A 17,778-nucleotide genomic window follows, 5' to 3' on the forward strand; every position below is an offset into this window, starting at 1 on the left:
TACACACACAGATACACACACAGATACACACACAGATACACACACAGATACACACACAGATACAGACAAACGCTGGTTCTTCAATGTCTCTACCTACCTACCCTCTTGCCAGTTTACGCAGCGGCTCGTGCTCCGACGAGTTGCACCAACACAATAATAGTAAGGCCGGGGAAAAAGAAATCCAAAAGAGATCCAAAACAAGGCACAGCACAGCTAAATATTCGTAGAGTACTTGGTTGTATTAGAGGACTCTATCTAATGCAGGTTGGCGGACACGCAGACGGCGACCTACTGGCAGTATCTCGAGGGTTGGTTGATACCTAATGTAGAATCCGAATCTCGGGACAATACCGCAGCTACCATACCCGCCTAACTGCATAGAAGGCCCGGCTGAGAAAAGCATATCTCCAGTCTATGATACACGAAAAACCCAGCTCCATAATCACCGAGCCACCAGCCAGCCACAAAAGGCAATCGAGTTACAGCTCAAGGAAAGACGCCGTTCGCCAGCCACTCCAGTCCCATCGAGCCCCAGCCCCATGGCCCGAGTCCAATTGGTGGTGGACTCGGTTCATGTTGCATATCAAAACTTTTGAGTAAAAGGCATGGCGCCCAAGTTGAATACAATGATCATGCAATTTGGGAGAAATGTTCTGGTGAAAGAGTTGAACGAGTGAACCAGAGATCAACATCTTAGGCGGCGGTGGCTTCGGCGCCCTCAGCCTTGGACGCTTCCTCCTCTTTCGTACCGTTGGGGCCGCTTTCACCACTTCGACTCTTCATGTAGTCATCGTAGACCCGGAGAGCCTCATCGACCTTGGACCGGAGAGCAGCGTCATCGTCGACCCTGTGAAGATGTTAGCGAAGGTGCAAATCATGGGAACAGGGCAAAACTCACAATGTGACAAGTTCAGAGTTGTCCATTTCCAAAAGCATACCAGTGATCTTGCCTGCAAGTTCTGGTTGGATCTGTTGGATCTTGGGGTAGATGGCTTCGCCGAGCACCTGTTTCTGTTGGCTCGGAGACAGCGATGCCAGATTGTTGAGGCCGCTTGGTGGGTTGACTTCCTCTCGGCTAGGAAGGGGCTGTCCGCGTCCTTGTGGGGGTAGACGTCCAACACCTTGCCCACCTGGCAGGTTCTGAATGCCACCTCGTCCACCTTGTGGGAAGTTTGGTCCACCACGCATTCCACCCATGCCCTGCAGGTTGGGAGGTATACCCTGCATGCCTTGCATCTGGCCACGTCCGCCTGCGCCACGGCCCATCTGACCTTGCATCTGAGCCAACGCTTGAGGGTTATTGTACATGCCATTGACAAGAGCAGGGTTCTGCATGAACGGCATCTGTCCGGGCAGGCCAAAGTTGGGAGGAAGCTGTTGACCTTGAGGGATGCCACGTCCTTGTTGTGGGAATCCTCCTGGGAATTGTCCGCGACCGCCTTGCATACCTGGAATAACCATGCCAGGTTGACCGGCAAACGGGATACCACGCTGAGCGCCAGGGGGGAGGAATTGTTGCCCTGGACCGTAGAAGACAGCCGGCTGGAGGTAACCTTGAGGCAGACCGGCGGCAGCCGCTTGTTGCTGCTGGCGAAGGGTGTTCCGTGCTTGGATACTAGCCTCAAGTTGGTTTCTGCGAACATCCTTGCGCTGGGCGAGGGCAACATAGAGAGGCTTGCCGTTGATCATTTTCTGATTCATTTCCGAGACAGCCTTGGAAGCTTCGTCGGGGTTGCTAAAGCAGACGAAACCGAAACCCTTGCTCTTGCCCAAGAGCCTCTTGGTGTTTTCTTTCTTTGCTTCCTTCGAGTCGTCTTTCGCGTCTTCCTTCTCTTCTGATTCGGTCGGTTCCTCTGCACCACCCTCGGCTTGCTCTTCCTTCTTGTTCTCCTTGTCTTTGTCATCCGCAGGAGAGGCGGTGCGCTCAACTGCGTCACGCATGACCTTGGCCGAGGTGATGGTACCATAACCACTGAAGAGATCACGAAGCTTGTCGTCGTCGACATCATCGGTCAAGTTCTTGATGTAGAGATTGACACCCTGGTATTTGGAAGCTTTCTCCATGCGGGCAGCCTCATACTGCTTGCGGAGCTCTTCTTCACGCTCGTGCTTCTTCTGGGCACGTCCGACGTACAGGTTCTTGCCGTGGAAGTCCTTATCGTTGAGCTCATCAACAGCCCGGGATGCCGACTCGTGACTAGCATAGTTGACGAAACCAAAGCCACGGCTCTTGCCATTCTCGTCGCGAGTAATCGTGGCAGACACAACGTCGCCATATGGCTCAAAAAGCTTGGTGAATTCATCGTCAGTTACTGACTCGTCGATGTTCTTGATGTAGACGTTGGTGAAATTGGCCTTTATCTCTTCAAGCTTACTCTGACGATCTCGCTTGGCAATGTGGTGACCGACAAAGACCTTTTTGTCGTTCAACAACATGCCGTTGACAGACTTAATGGCTGAGTTGGCCGCCTCAGCAGTTTCGTAATGGACGAAGCCATAACCTTTGGAGTTTCCAAGCTCATCCTGGGCGACCTTGCAGCTGAGGATGTTGCCGAACTGGGTGAAAGTGTCGTGGAGCGCTTTGTTGTCGATGGCCGCATCCAAATTCTTGATGAAGACATTACCTTGTCCAGTCTTGCGGAGCGCGGGATCACGCTGAGACCACATGATACGGCATGGACGGCCCTTGATACTGGTATAGTTCAAATCTTCCAAGGCTCTCTCTCCATCGGCGGTGTTGTTGTAGTTGACATAGGCGTAACCGAGGGAGCGACGAGTGACGGCATCGCGACAAACGCGGATGGAAGCGACTTGACCGATGGACGAGAACAACTCGAAGAGCATTGCCTCGGTGACGGAGGGGTCCAGCTCCCCGACATAGAGGGAGGCAGAGTGCGCTGCATTGTTCGTAGTGGCAGAGTAAGGAGTTGCAGCATCATTGTCGTTGGGGCCTTCAGACTGCGCAACGTTGGTGTTGATCGCAGTGGTGCCGTTCTGGCTGGGTGCCTCCGAGGCACCGTTTTGGCCAGTGGCCGAAGGAGTAGTAGACACGTCGGCTGCAGACATGTTTGCTGCGGATATGTCAGTCACCGTCGAGATCGAGGATGGAATGAAGATGGAAATCTGCCTAGGCAGCCGCGTGCGGAATCCTTTGTTCGCCTTCTGAAGCCTAACAAGGAGCCAGACTCACCTTTGTGTGTGATGGTTTTCTTTCAGGATCGACCAAAAAGAGGTAGGTACTGACAGGAATGGTGCGCGATGAGGACAAGGTACTGGGTAAAAGATAGGTGAATAGAAGTCGAGAACACTAGGGTCCAGTCAGTCGGCGATTCCAACAGCACGGGGTTTTCGTGAAAAAGGATGCGCAGGCGTGGGACGGACGACTTACGGCACGACCCAAGGGTTTGAGATTGGTTTTTTCACGTTTTTTTCAGGGCACGAGTGTTTTCGGCAGGGGCGGGGCAGGATAGCAATCGACTGCAGGACAAACTGGCAGAAGATGCAAAAGAGAAGATTGAAGCTGAGGTGTGTCGATGCGGTGGTGGTAGCAAGAGGGAGGCGGTGATTTCGAAGACCAAAAAAGTCAGGCAATCAAAGAATTTGGATTGGACGCGCTATGCCGGTCCGAGTAAGCGCGACCGACCGGCGAAAACAGCGAGGGGGCGGCCTACAAAGACTTCCGCCTGCACTTTCACCCTCGAGTCATGCCCCGTCTATATTCTTGACTCCATATCCCACGGCAGCTGGTGAGCCTGCTAGTTAGTGGCAGGCTTGGAATGTCTATGTCGCTGTCGCTGTCGCTGTGGCATCAACTGACCGCCTCAATATCGCTGTGGTCGTCGATCTTAGGCCCTCCGTCACCACCCCAGCCCCGGCCCCTATCGACATGCGGTTCCCGTGCCTGCGCATTAGTCACCTTTTCTTCTACCTGAACTGATCAGAGGTAAATCTACACCTTCGTGCCTCCTGGGCCTGACCGAGGAAGAGAGACGGGTATATCTTCGGCTTGCAGCCACTCCGCCATCATGTATGAACGCTCACCAGGGATGTTCCTAAGTAGCGAAGGGTCAGGATGCGAGTCGCGAACGGTAAACGCACAATAGCACTTACTCGACCATCCCAACGCCAGAAAGTGCCGCTGTGAGTCTTGTCTTTCTCGGCAATCACCTTCAACATCTTCTTGACGCTCTCCTCGGGCTTGATGACGCCTTCAACCTCCCAGTCCACATTGATATTGGCCATATCCCTGAGAAGAGGAGAGCGAGGTCAGCAAACAGGTTCTTCATTTTTGGCAGGAGTCACTCACGTCTGCACTTCTCCGGGATGCATGGCTAAGATGCATACATCTTGCCACTTTCCCCCTTTCCTTTTCAATTCGGCAGCCATGTGTCTGAGCATTTGATTCAGGGCAGCTTTGCTCGCACCGTATGCGCCAAATCCATCCTCGTGGTCACGGAAATCCGCCGTTGATCCCGAGTCGGAGGAAATGAAGATGATTTTCGAGGGCGGATCGGCCGTGCTGATATTGAGCAGTTTCTGTGCTACGATGATGGGCCCGATCGTGTTGGTGTGCAAATGCAGGGCAAAATCGCTGAATGATCTGTGGCACGTCGAACATCAGCACTCATCGCTGGGCCGTCTCAGGTCGGGGTTCCTCTCCCGTACATCTCGGTCGCTCGCTAGGTCTCCATTAGCCTTCAAGTCTCATGGAAGAGGAGATTCTCGTACATTGGGGTATTTCAGGACACCAGCGTTCAATACGATGTTATCAATTTTCATCCCTTTGCCGACAACAGCTCTCATTCGGTCCACAAATGCCTGCCCACGAATCAGAAATCCCGATGAATCAAATGCTTGGATCGGTGTCCTTAATGGTCTCGTAGCTTCAGGTGGCCGATCCACTCACATCAATGCTTGCTTCGTCAGTGACGTCGCACTGTTCTATCAAACAAGCGGCTGGTCTCGTCTGCTGCGCAGACAATTGCCAAACCTGGTTGGCCGCCTCTGGGCTGCGCACTGCTGCAATGACCTGGTTGCCCTGCTCCAGCAATTGACGAACGAACTCGAGTCCGATACCTCGAGAAGCTCCGACGACGAGCCATGTGGATGGTGCCATTGTCACCAATCGTCCGCCGATTCTCTCCTTTGATCTTGAAATAGCGAAGCCGCTGCGTCCGCAGAAGAGAGAGTGAAAAGTCAATTGTGATGTGGCTACGGAGTACTAGATAAAGACTGCGGGGCGCTCGTGGAACTGCAACTGGCGCACAACAAGCGACAAACGCATCAATTCAATCAACAACATAGGATCAACTAACTAACTCTATGAGACTTTCGAGGACCTGTTCCTGCATGCTATCGCCAGCGGCTGCAGAATGCCGAAAACTGTGGAAACTAGGCATGGGGCCCGGTCAACGCTTCGGCTAGAGGGGCTAGGGGCTCCTTTTCGTAGGCAGGGCTTAGAGGCCCCTTAGCCCTGTGCTGGCTCGCGAAGACCTTCACTTTTTAGTTGTTCATGGAGAAGACCGATCTGGTTTCCATTCGCGAATGAGAAACCCCTCCAGGGCCGAAGCTGTATGATATTCGAGTCAATGTCACGACTACTGTCCCCATGTCTAGTGCTCAGTGATGTGTATGTCCCTTGCATTCGTCTATTTGGTGAAAACTAGCTTAAATCCGGGGTCCTGCCCTTTAGCATTGGCCATCGCCCCATCAGTCATGCCCAATTCCCGGGTAGCGGTCTGTGTTTCGTTCGTCATTGGCCCACAATGTGCAGCTCTCCGTAAGTGCCTGAAGACTTAGATGAGTTGTTGGAAGGCACGATTAACCGGTGAGCGAGGCTTGAGGCCCTTGTAGAAGTCGACTGTGGCGATCGCACGCTTGGCAATGCCCTCAGTAGTGAACTCGAATTTCTGCCAAGTGTTAGTGAGCACGAGTCTTCGAGGAGCGGGGAAAACTTGCCTTGTACACCTCCTTGTACGGGCCGGAAGCACCAAAGCGGTTGAGGCCGAATTGCTCGTGAGAGTACTTCTCCCAACCGAGTGTAGACATGACCTCGACAGACAAGGCTGGAATGCCATCGGGGAGGACTTGGAGCTGATATTCCTTGGGCTGAGCATCAAAGACCTCCGTGCACGGCATTGAGACAACTCGTGCAGTGATGCCATGTTGATCCTTCAGCACCTTGACAGTCTCGATGCAAAGCGAAACTTCTGATCCCGTAGACACCAAGGTGATATCAGCATTGTCCACCTCGTACGCAACATAACCACCCTTGATTGCCTTCTCTATCGTCGAGTTCTCGAGTTGAGGCAAGTTTTGTCGGGTCAAGGCCAGGATGGAGGGCGTGCCGGTGGATGTGAGTGCCATGTAATACGCCGCAGAGGTCTCGTTGCCATCGGCAGGTCGCCAGACCATCATATTGGGAAGGGCTCGGAAATGAACCAAAGTCTCAATCGGTTGATGGGTGGGACCGTCCTCACCAAGACCAATCGAGTCGTGGGTGGCGACGTAGATAACTCGCTGGTGCGAAAGGGATGAGAGACGGACGGCACCCGCGGCGTATGACACAAAGTTCAAGAAAGTGCCTCCAGCCGGGATCAGAGTGCCATAGGCGGAGATGCCGTTCATGATAGCCGCCATCGCGTGTTCTCGAACACCGTATCGGAGGTAGCGTCCAGACCAGTCGCCAATGCCGAGGGACGGGGGCTGGAAATCAACGGCGTTCTTCCATCGAGTATTGTTGCTCCCGGTCAAATCGGCAGAGCCGGACAAGAGCTCAGGAATGGCCTCGTGGATATCCTCCAGCACCTTCTCAGAAAGCTTTCGTGAAGCAACCGCGGGATCGGATGGCTTGTACACGGGCAACTTCTTCTCCCAGCCTTCGGGAAGTTTCTTGGAGATACGACGGGTCAAGTCAGCAGCCAAATCCTTGTACTCGCTGCTGTACTTCTTGAAAAGGTCGTTCCAGGCTTGCTCGGCAGCGGCACCCTCGGCAGCATGCTTGTTATAAAGATCGTAGACTTCCTGTGGCACAACGAACGACTCTTCAGGGTTGAAACCAAACTTGGCCTTGACTTGCTTGGCATCGTCGGCCTTGAGAGGGTTGCCGTGCACACCGCCAGTGCCTTGAAGCTTGGAACCAAAGCCAATGGTGGTTGTCACCTTGATCATGGATGGCTTGTCCTTGACTTCTTTGGCCTTGGCGATGGCAGCTTCAATGCCCTCGAGGTCGTGGTCACCATCTGCAACGTGCTGCACATGCCAGCCATAGGCCTCAAATCTCTTTGAGACATCCTCGGTGAAGGCGCATTTGGTGTCGCCATCTAGACTTGTTAGTCTTTCTAGGCTGCGATACTTGGACTCGACTACTTACCGATGGAAATGTGATTGTCATCGTAGATGGCAATCAAATTTCCCAGCTGCAAATGTCCAGCAGTGGAAGCAGCTTCGCTCGCAATACCCTCCATGGCGCAGCCATCGCCGAAGATTGTGTAGGTGTAGTTATTAATAAGCTCATACCCTGGCTTGTTGAAGACGGCTCCGGTGTGGGCTTGGGCAATGGCCAAACCAACTGCATTGGAAAAACCTTGGCCCAAAGGTCCGGTAGTCACCTCGATTCCGGGTGTGTCGTGAGCCTCAGGATGGCCCGGAGTAATGCTGTCGAGTTGCTACGAGGAGTTAGACTAAGACGATCATGGCTGGATCGGTCTAGGACTTACTCGGAAGTTTTTGAGATCGTCCAGCGAGACGCCATAGCCGAACAGGTGGAGGAGGGCATATTGAAGCATGCAACCATGTCCGTTCCTGGATCAAGTTAGGAAGGGATGTCCGAAACAATCGCAGCCTCGATGTAGAAGAAGTGGTATGTGAAGACCCCTCTCCCGGCACGCAATCCTAGTCCGGCGGAGAGGACGGACTACCGCCAAATGGGATGTTTCATATCTGTGGAAGGCCCAATCTCTTCCGAAGGTGTGGTGACGGGCAGGGAGCATTGGAGTTACTCACGATAGAACAAATCGATCGCGGTTGATGAAGTCGGGGTTTTTCGGATTGAAGGTCATGAATTTGTTGAACAGGACATGCGAGACAGGAGCAAGCCCTATATGACCCTTGTTAGACGCATCGCGAGGATGAATCAGTAGTTACTCACCCATGGGAGCTCCCGGATGGCCGCTGTTCGCCTTGAGAGTGGCATCGACCTAGACGAGGAGCAGTCAGTCGACACATCATGACCTGATGGAGGGGTAAAAATCTTACCGCCAGCAGCCGGACGGTGTTGATGGCCTTCCAATCGAGATCCGTGTAGCCCATGTTTGCTAGTTGCGACGATAGTTGTGGATGGAGAGAGGGTGGAGGAAGATAACAAGAAGATCTGGAAGGCAAGCAGGCTGTTGAGAAAATTTACCGTCCGAGCCTGGGCTGTTTGTTGAACGACCTTGGGGGGGCAGCTCGAATTGCGGCTAATAAGCCTGACGTTTGGCGGGGCAACTTGAGCAAGCTTCTGAAGTCACCGACCCTGCGAGACGCTCTCTCACTGGCGGAAGAATGTGTCCCCGTAGGCTCGGCTGCTTGCGCCGTCTTCCTCCTTCGGCTTACCGTTTCAGACACAAAGTCAGGAGATGGTTTCAAGAGGGAAATATGGCGGCGAATCTCGAGACGCTGCAGATTGACCAGGAAAAGAGCACACACAGAATCTTGCTGGCAATGCGAACGGGCAGAGCAGTCAATCAGAGTTCCTGTCCCGACCCTGTTTATGTATTATCTTAAGCCTGCACCCGTGCATCGATTACGGAAGCAGTCTGCCCACACATTTGCTGACTAGGTGCGGTATCCAGAGTCCAGTCCGGAGAGCCCTCCCCATTTACCCGTTCCAGCTGGGGCTCGAGCGAAGTGGACTTTAAACGGCCGGGGTCCAATCTCTGGCTGTACTGCGGACGAAGGGTTCCATCGCTGGGTACTTCCTGACTATCCATACCAAGTAGGCAGTGGAAGGATGAAACCTTTGTAGCATTTTGTTATCGTACTAGGCTTCGTCAGTCCATCTCTCGAAACAAATCAGCCCCGGCCATGGTTGAGAATGGCAGCAAATTTTTGCCAACCTCGATTCTGTCTAGAATCGACGCTGTAGGGATTGGTCTATCTGCCTTAGATCATATGGCGATTCTGAATCGTCAAATGAAAAAATATGTCGCCTCCCTGGGCTGCTTTTGAGCCGTCAAACCCTTTCCGTGCCGAGTCCTGTCCATCCAACGCCTCGCTATTTGAGTTTTATTTTCATGAGAGGAAAACGTCGCCTAGTAAGAACCATAGCCACCAGCGCCGTAAGGAGTCGTGCCGTAGGGAGTTGTCCCGCCCCTGAGTGCACCATACGAACCATACCCTCCGTCTGCAGGAGCAGGTTCGTAAGCATCGGGGCTTTGTAAGCCGTTCATTGCGTCCACTCCGGCTGCCTCAGCACCTCCCAGCACTTTGATGGTCTCGGCCAGCTTCTTTTGAATGACCTCGATCCCGCCACGCACGATATCGTCGGGTTCGAGCGTACCAACACCTTCCACATCGAAAAAGAAGGCGCTCGGCACCGCATCAGGATCAAACGCGGCATCGGCTGCCGTCTCGTCACCCTCCCAGGTAGCATTGCGCTCGTCAACTGGCCACTCGTCCTTCGCATCGGTTTCGTACCAGTAATCAACGTGTCGCAATTTGTTGTTTGGGTCATATTCGAAGCCGACTGCTGCCGTTGGGGCCCACTTTGCGTGTTCTTTCGCAATGCCCTTCTTTGCGATGCATTCCAGATGAATCTCTTGACCCTGTCTCAGCTTTGCAATCAAAGGGCCGGTGCCGTTGACATCACGGATCACTGGCATGCCAATACCGTCCTGACGAGGGTCGGCAACGGTCATATCGCGAGCATATACCATCATCGTACCAGGTCTTGTACACCGTGCATGGAGGCGCAACACAACCGAGCAGTATTCGCAGTGATCATCACACCGATCGCAATCTCTCGTATAATTAAGATTTTCTCCGACCCCTTTGCTCACGAGGGGGATTAATGCAAGCCGATGCGCGAGATATTCGTCAGGGAGGACGGAGGAGTTTGTAATTATGTCGACGAGATCGACAGCGACGGTAGGGATTTCGGCCAGAATGGCGCGACGCAGGGAGTTCGCGAGAGCAAGGGAGCATGATTGCAAGACAAAGTCACAGCGGTCTTGCTCGACCTGTTCTAATTAGCGGGCGTACTGACAAACAGAATGAAAGCAGAGAAGCTCACATCTCTCACTGTCACCTTGGGTCCCGATGTCTCGACGCCATCCATAACATCTTCACCAAAGCCAGTGTAGCCATTGTAAGCCATGACTGCCCACTCTCCTCTCGCTCAACAGGGAGACACCAAGCAAGTGAGAGTGGCGCCTGATAAGGTTACAGAATTGTAAAGAGGAAGAATACGACCCGGGATTGTTATACAGGTGAGTGAACTGAGGGTTCTTGCATCGACTTCGAGTTGGGGCCCATCTCAAGCCTGAGTTGCCGCAAAAACTAGGGCTTGGCATTCTCCTCACGTGATTGTCTATAGCCTTGAGGGTAAGGCTGGGCCTGAGTGAATGCAATCTCTATAACTTTGGGAGTAATACCTACTCCGTTTATCTTATCTATGTGGGCTCTTCAGGATGCATCTCCTTGGTCCTGTTGACTGACGAGCAGGGCGCGAAAGGGCCGTTGATCAATCTAATTGTGGTGCCAATTTCTTGTTGCAGCCACTCTATAGACGCGTAAAAGAAATCGCAGACCGTTACCAATCTCCTAACCATCAAGAAGAAGAGACGGCGTTTGCGAGGTAGAGCCCGTCTAGATGATAAGGTTCGGTACCTGAATGGTGATCGAGCTACTCGGTTGGGCAATGGTCCAACCCCAGAAAACAGCTATACTAGTAGGAACGGAGATAACCCCGGCTTTACTCGAGTACATGTAATAGTTGGAATCCCTGTTGGCGTGCCTCCGCCAAAAAGTCCATGCCGGAGTTCGATCGGGTTCCTATTCTCTGTTGCCTGTACGGAGTATTTCGTTGGCATTCTTTCGCTGTCGCTCTAGGTGTCTCTAGGGTCGCACACACTCGTTTGATTCTCCGCACGATTACACCATTTTAGGTGCGGGAACCCCAAGGTTTCTTTCCTACCTAGTCCACCCACTCCTCCGCTCCGGCGAGTCTATGCGAAGCCGCCCTGAAATCCTTCGGTCTCACTCAATAGCGACAAGGACCGCAACCACAACACATATTCCCTTCTTGCCTAGAGGCCAGCATTCCCTGTTGTACCATCGACCACGCCCAAGGATCGGCTTGATCCTAGGCTCACCCTGACTGTCTAAACCGGGCTTTCTTCACATTACACTGGAGGAGTTCTCCGGTTGAACATGCTCGGAAGTCGTCGAGCGAAGGTGTGAATACCAGCATTTCATGAGAAGGTCAATCAATGTAACATGGTACGAACACAGTCTGCGGTAGCGTGTGTCGTTAACTAAATCTTGAACAAGCGTACGCCCTCATGGACGAAATGGAGGGAGTATCTTCTCGTTGGCCTCTTATCCATCGTGTCAGGTACTCTGGCGCAATTCCCTCCACCCGTTGCCGATGAGACTCGGATAACAATCCTCTCTCCCGTCGATCCCAATGTCACAATCAGCTACCAAAGCGTTCCCATCGGTACTTGTACAACAGTTTTCGCAACTCAAAAGCAATTCACTGGCTACATTACGTTGCCGCCAAACGTTCTGCAGCCCAGTCAGGGGAATTATACCATCAATGCTTTCTTTTGGTTCATCGAGGCGAGACAACTTCCAGAGTCGTCCCCTTTAACCATCTTCATCAATGGAGGTCCAGGTTCGAGCAGCATGGTTGGCCTATTCCAGGAGTTAGGGCCTTGTCAAGTTATCGAGATCTCCGAAGGTCGATTAGGAACCATAGCACGGGACTGGGGGTGGGATCGCAGCAGCAACATTGTCTTCATTGATCAGCCTGTTCAGGTGGGATTCTCCTACGACACTCCCACGAACGCATCTCTCAACCTATTAGACGAGTCAATTATCATGCCCCCAACAGATGTGCCCATCACACAACCGGACTATAGCTTCCTCAATGGCACATTCGCTTCGGAAAATCCGTCTTTTACAGCAAACACGTCACAAATCGCGGCCCAGTCGATATGGCATTTCTTGCAGACATTCTTGACCTCTTTTCCTCAATACAACACTGCCCTTCGTACGCAAGATACTCAACCCACTGCAGAGATCCATCTGTTTACCGAAAGCTTTGGTGGCAGGTATGGGCCTGCGGTGGGATCATTCTTTCAAGCTCAAAATGAACGCCGTGCTACCGATGTCGATTTTTCCAACCGTACGATCGACGTGAATCTCATATCGCTCGGGATCATCAATGGCTGGATCGACCTTTTGACCCAGGCTCCGTACCATCCGAAATTTGCCTACGAAAACACATATGGGATTGAGGCAATATCACAACTCCAACAGTTAAACGCTTTGAGCGCTTACAACAATGCAGACGGCTGCCAGCAGCTGACTGCAGCCTGTAGAGCGCAAGAGGCGGCACTCGATCCTCTGGGGAACGGAAATGTTGAGGTGGTGAACGACGCATGCTCCCAGGCGCAACTATATTGTCAGACATATGTCGTCGGACCATACACCCAATCGGGACGTTCAATCTACGACATTTCTCAGAACTTGCTGGACCCGTTCCCCAGCTCGCTTTACCTAGATTACCTCAACCAGCGGTCTGTCCAACAGGCCCTTGGCGTCCCCGTGAACTACACGCAAGATTCAATGGCTGTCTTCAAGGCCTTCAACACCACTGGCGACTACGCACGCGATGGCATGATCCCGGATCTAGTGGAGCTGCTGAATGCTGGCGTTAGAGTCGCTTTGATCTATGGGGATAGAGACTATATCTGCAATTGGCTTGGAGGCGAAGCCGTGTCTTTCGCAATCGCCGGTCTCGCTGGCCCCTCCTATCTACCTTGGTATTCGGCTGGATATGCACCGATCGTGGCCAACAGCTCATACGTTGGCGGCGTTGTTCGGCAGTATGGGAACCTCAGCTTCAGCCGGATCTACGATGCCGGCCACTTGGTTCCTGCCTATCAGCCAGAGACGGCCTTCACAGTCTTTTCGCGCATCATCCAGGGCACCGACATCAGCATGGGCAGTCACGTCGACTTATCGACGTACACGTCCTTTGGCGATGATAATTCCACACATCAAAACTCGGCACCTCCGGCCGCTGAACCCACGTGCTTTTTGCGCGCCGTGGAGGCATCATGCAACACAGACCAGAAGAACATGCTTGCCAACAAGGCCGGGGTCATCATCAACGGCATCCTCTACGATGAGCAGTCGGACTGGCAGTCGCCTGACCCGAGTGTAGTGACCATGGCGGGTCTACCAGGAACAGCTCCGGCCAGCATGGTCACCAGCGCACCAGCGCCCGAAAGCACAACTATACCCGGAACGTCATCGTCTCTGAGCACTCATAGCACCAAGGGCGGCAAGACTGATAGCGCGAGCAGTGAAACATCCGCAACAGCAGGACCAACTACCTCGTCTGGTCTCCCTACAGGCGTCTATACCGCCAGTGGTGTGCCTCCGACGTCAACGAGCAGTGGAGGTTCCGGTAAGACGAGTAATGCGGCGTCGTCGACCACAAAAGCCAACAATGCTTTCTTTTCTTTCCCCATGTTTAGAGATACCCGGCCTTCGACTGCCACGGCGGTGTTTGTGTATGCCTATTTCGTCAGCGTTTTGGGTCACCAGTTGATGTAGCTGACCCCAATGAAAAGGACATTGGCTTGGACTAGGGCAATCTCGCAAGCTGATGAGACAGGATGGTGTCGAGTCGATGAGGGAGGAATCCACGAACGAGCAATCGGTCACATGAGATGCGAAAAGAGACTGGTAGAGGTGGGCGTAATGATATGATTATGGGAATGTGGAGTTTCGTGACTTTTCAAGGTCTGGAGAGATCCTTGTAACGAGACCATGAAAAGACCAACAGACAGACAGCGAGGAGGACAGCAGATATTGTCTAAGATGCTCGCCGGTCTTTGTGAGAGCCAAAACATAATTGGCAAGAGTCTAATGCCAGCGACGCGCTGTGGAAAAATGCAACCATGAAACTGTCCGTCTTTTTTCAATGGCCCTAACCAAGGAGGGCCGCCATCTTTGAACTTTGCCATGGTACTTCACGATGGACGAGATTATCACTATCGCAGTAGTTGTAGGTACCGTGACAGCGTTCCAACCGCAAGGATGAAGTGTAAGCCGGGAAACGTCCGGCCCCAGTCTCCCTAGCAATTCAGCATTACCCCTTGTTCAAGTGAGTCATTTAGGGGCTAGAAAATAGCTGATCGAAGCAGACAATACTCGCTATACGGAAGAAACCTGCCCAATGTGACCCGTGACCATACCTGGATGTAATCCGCCGCAAACGCCTATGGGGGCAATAAGGCTGTCGGACTTTTCACGGCGTGGGTTATATCCGCCGCATCCGATATCAAGGCTAAGGGTCAAAGGGGCGGGTGAGGGTGGCGGTGGCGCGAGAAAGAAGTAGACGACCTTGCGGAGTTTAGAGACGGAAAAGATGACAGTGGGAAGGAGGGCGACCGTGTTGTGAGATTGGATTACGATATTCCGAACGAGAGGTGAGGTGCTGTAGCTAGTACCAGGTACCTGATGCAGTGATGAAGGCGTCCGCAGGCGGGTCGAGACGGAGCAGTCAGAAAACAGCAGCAGGCCTGGCTGGGTCTTGGAGGGGTGGAAGGGGAGGTCTGAAGGGCGAATTTGGGAAAGGAATATGTGATAAGCGATGCACGATTGGAGGAAGAGATCCAGTCGACCATCTCAACTCAATGTACGGATAGAGAGTTCTCGGTAGGTAGCAGGTACATGTACGTCGTAGATACCTGGTGTGGCCTGTATGCATGATAGTCTGCGCAGCCTGTACTACTACTGTATCGGTCGGTACATTCATCAATCTCACCGGTGATGTGTGTGGTGACTGGGCTGCCTGCGCCCGGGACCGTTTCACTCAACTCGGCTGCGGAGCCTGAAGCGGACTAGGACCTCGGCGTCGGAGCAAAGTGAATTTGAAGTTGGCGGTGCTCGGATCAGGCATGGTTGCCTAGCAATAAATATGGGGACCACATGACGCGGCGTGGGACAGAACGAGGCATGATTGGTTCCAGTGCGCCAAGTGGGCCCTGGCCGGGCAATCACATCACTCTGACGGCAAGTGACTGGGAGACTGGGAGCTTGACTGGAAGGCAGGGGCGGCCTCTGGCGTGTTATTATGTAAGGAATTGCTAATCATCCGCCGCCGCCACCGCCGCCGGCTTCCGCTGCTTCCCTTTTCCTGCCAGTTCAGTTCCTCTTCACATCAATATTATTTGATGGGTGATTGATTGCTGACTGATTTATTTGTCTTCTTTCCGGGCATCCAGCTGTCTATCCTTCTTACTCATCACATCCTCCTGTCCTGGTCTGTTAGCGTGTCGACTGTCGACCTTGACGCCACACCAGACCAGTATCCAGATCAAAGGATCAACTCTCAACTATCAACTGACAAGTCCTCTGTCGCTCTGTCGCCGGACTGGCTGGTTGGCTGGCTTGTCTTTTTATGCAGCCCTCGCCTCGCCTCGCGTCAATGCATGGAAGCAAATCAAACTGATTAATCATTCGACACTCCACTGCCGCCGCCAGTTGTTGACCTACCTATACCTTTATCATCTCACCGTCACCGCCGTCGTCGTCGCCGCCCACTGATCCTGCCCCGTACCTCGTACCTCTCCCCTCGACCGACCGAGCTTGCCTCTCGCTGCAGACGCAGACGCAGACGCAGACCACCGCGACCGCGCCCAATCGCCAGCCTGCCTCACTCGACCATCATGCAACCGGCCCTGGCTCCTCGCACGGCTAGCTCTCCTTCGTCAACGGCTCAGGTAAGCACAGCGGGCCACCCTGGTCCTTACTCAGACTCACTCTTCCTCCTCCATCTTACGTACCGCTGAGCCCACTTGAGGCCATTGCCCGGCTTAGCAGCGATGCCTGGCTCCATCTCCATCTGCATCTCTGTCTCTTGCCTGCTGTATGCATCTTCCCGCCGCGAACCTTTCTGACCCGTTTGAGTAATAGGATCAAGTCAAAGTCGAGCAGCGTACGTATAGTAATCCCTCGACCCACAAGCCTACCTCACCACCCTAACCCTGTCCACCTCCCTTGTCCAACCCACCACCACCACCACCAATACTACCCCCCTCCGCCTCTCCTGCATCCTTGGACCTCCTGTCCTGTGCCTTCTACATCTTCTACTGCCGATCCTGCCCCCGCGCTTGTTCCCAAACAACCCGATTAGCACAAATACCACGAGGGCCGGATCAGCACCCCCATCAGTCGCACTACGGTTCTTACTGTTCCCTGCACATTGCATCCTTCGTTATGTACCTACGTCCCATTGTACCCACCCCTTGATCCGCGGTCCTTCCCACATCCGTGCTGTACATTGTACATATACCGTCCCTTTCCACACGCTCTCCTTTCCGCCCCGGCCTTGTCTGCTTGTTGGACATTGGTGTTTGACCCGGTGGCCGGTATCGTCTCCTGGCCGTCACGGTAGCTTGACACCAACTTTCCTTGACATACATCACCACCTCCCCAATACCACCATGACTTCTATTACTCAGCTGCTCTCTCCATGGCCCCTTCCTAAGCATTCAATAGTTCTACGCGAGCAACACTATCCTCCGCCAGCACAATCGTCGGCTATCTCGGACTCCCTAGAGACAATGCCACAGCAGCCTAGTTCTCCCAGCGACCTGATCCACAACGACGCCGTCACCGGTAGCGCAGAGAGCGACGGTGCCGACACCACGCCCGATGGTCGCAAAGGATACGGAAAACGGGAACTGAGCACCAGCAAGAGAGCTGCTCAGAACCGAGCGGCGCAGGTATGTTGCTTCTCCTCAATGTCTTGACCGCCGCGGCTGACCTCGATCGCCCCACCATCAGCGAGCCTTTCGACAACGAAAAGAGGGCTACATCAAGAAGCTCGAGGAACAGGTGCGAGACTACCAGGCCTTGAGCGAAAACTTCAAGGTCGTGCAAGCCGAAAACTACCAACTTCGAGACTACGTCATCAATCTTCAATCCCGACTCCTGGAGTCTCAGGGCGAGGTCCCTCCTCCGCCCAGCAATGTCGATGGCCTGCAACCGGGCAAGGCCGGGCTTCCTCAACCGCCAGGCTCACTCCCCCGATTATCGGAACTGGGTGCGGTGGCACAGGCTCAGGCTCAGGAAGGCCTACATCACGATCCTCACCGTGCCAGTGCCTACCCTGAGCCAGCCTATTCTGATCCCCCGGCTACAAAACGACCTCGGACAGGGTCCGCTGAAATGACGCCCTCACAAGCAGCACTGCAAGGAGCTGCCATCCTGTCTCAACCATCTGCGGGAGCTCGTTGAGTGCTCAGGGTGTTGACTTGATCTGTATTTCACGCACAATGTCAGAGTGTGGTGTTCTGGCGTTCTGGCAAACTGGAGTTTCATAGAGCGGCATTTCTCTTCCACGGAGTATGACTATGCTGCTTCCCGCCATGAGTGTACAGGCTTTGGAGATGGGCTTAAGAAGGGGTTCGAGTGCGGGGAAAGCGCTTCACCTTCACGGTCACGCGTGGCTAGAGTACAGCTTCTGAGGCATGGCCCAGGTGAAGAAATCCT

General features: G+C 53.4%; 6 protein-coding genes across 6 annotated transcripts; 2 read left to right on the forward strand and 4 right to left on the reverse strand.

Moving 5' to 3' along the window:
• Positions 1-693: 693 nt before the first annotated feature.
• A1O3_05444 (uncharacterized protein) lies at positions 694-3,066 on the reverse strand (the record flags this gene model as incomplete). Its single annotated transcript, XM_007735567.1, has 2 exons — positions 694-847; positions 899-3,066. The coding sequence occupies 2 exons, from the start codon at positions 3,064-3,066 to the stop codon at positions 694-696; spliced, it is 2,322 nt and encodes a 773-aa protein (XP_007733757.1).
• Positions 3,067-4,037: 971 nt separating this feature from the next.
• On the reverse strand, positions 4,038-5,116 carry A1O3_05445 (uncharacterized protein; the record flags this gene model as incomplete). Its single annotated transcript, XM_007735568.1, has 6 exons — positions 4,038-4,052; positions 4,111-4,246; positions 4,307-4,600; positions 4,666-4,679; positions 4,729-4,818; positions 4,907-5,116. 6 exons carry the CDS (start codon positions 5,114-5,116, stop codon positions 4,038-4,040), a joined length of 759 nt encoding a protein of 252 aa, XP_007733758.1.
• Positions 5,117-5,795: 679 nt separating this feature from the next.
• A1O3_05446 (transketolase) lies at positions 5,796-8,310 on the reverse strand (the record flags this gene model as incomplete). Its single annotated transcript, XM_007735569.1, has 7 exons — positions 5,796-5,934; positions 5,966-7,322; positions 7,373-7,667; positions 7,719-7,803; positions 8,005-8,098; positions 8,150-8,198; positions 8,257-8,310. 7 exons carry the CDS (start codon positions 8,308-8,310, stop codon positions 5,796-5,798), a joined length of 2,073 nt encoding a protein of 690 aa, XP_007733759.1.
• Positions 8,311-9,293: 983 nt separating this feature from the next.
• Positions 9,294-10,357, reverse strand: A1O3_05447 (DNA-directed RNA polymerase II subunit RPB3; the record flags this gene model as incomplete). Its single annotated transcript, XM_007735570.1, has 2 exons — positions 9,294-10,220; positions 10,274-10,357. 2 exons carry the CDS (start codon positions 10,355-10,357, stop codon positions 9,294-9,296), a joined length of 1,011 nt encoding a protein of 336 aa, XP_007733760.1.
• Positions 10,358-11,543: 1,186 nt separating this feature from the next.
• On the forward strand, positions 11,544-13,830 carry A1O3_05448 (uncharacterized protein; the record flags this gene model as incomplete). Its single annotated transcript, XM_007735571.1, has 2 exons — positions 11,544-11,571; positions 11,597-13,830. 2 exons carry the CDS (start codon positions 11,544-11,546, stop codon positions 13,828-13,830), a joined length of 2,262 nt encoding a protein of 753 aa, XP_007733761.1.
• A 3,017-nt stretch (positions 13,831-16,847) lies between these two features.
• A1O3_05449 (uncharacterized protein) lies at positions 16,848-17,523 on the forward strand (the record flags this gene model as incomplete). The annotated part of the gene is made up of 2 exons (XM_007735572.1): positions 16,848-17,009; positions 17,071-17,523. 2 exons carry the CDS (start codon positions 16,848-16,850, stop codon positions 17,521-17,523), a joined length of 615 nt encoding a protein of 204 aa, XP_007733762.1.
• Between the last annotated feature and the right edge of the window lie 255 nt (positions 17,524-17,778).

Source organism: Capronia epimyces (assembly GCF_000585565.1).
Source record: "Capronia epimyces CBS 606.96 chromosome Unknown aczIQ-supercont1.4, whole genome shotgun sequence".
In the NCBI taxonomy this organism is placed as follows: Eukaryota; Fungi; Ascomycota; class Eurotiomycetes; order Chaetothyriales; family Herpotrichiellaceae; genus Capronia; species Capronia epimyces.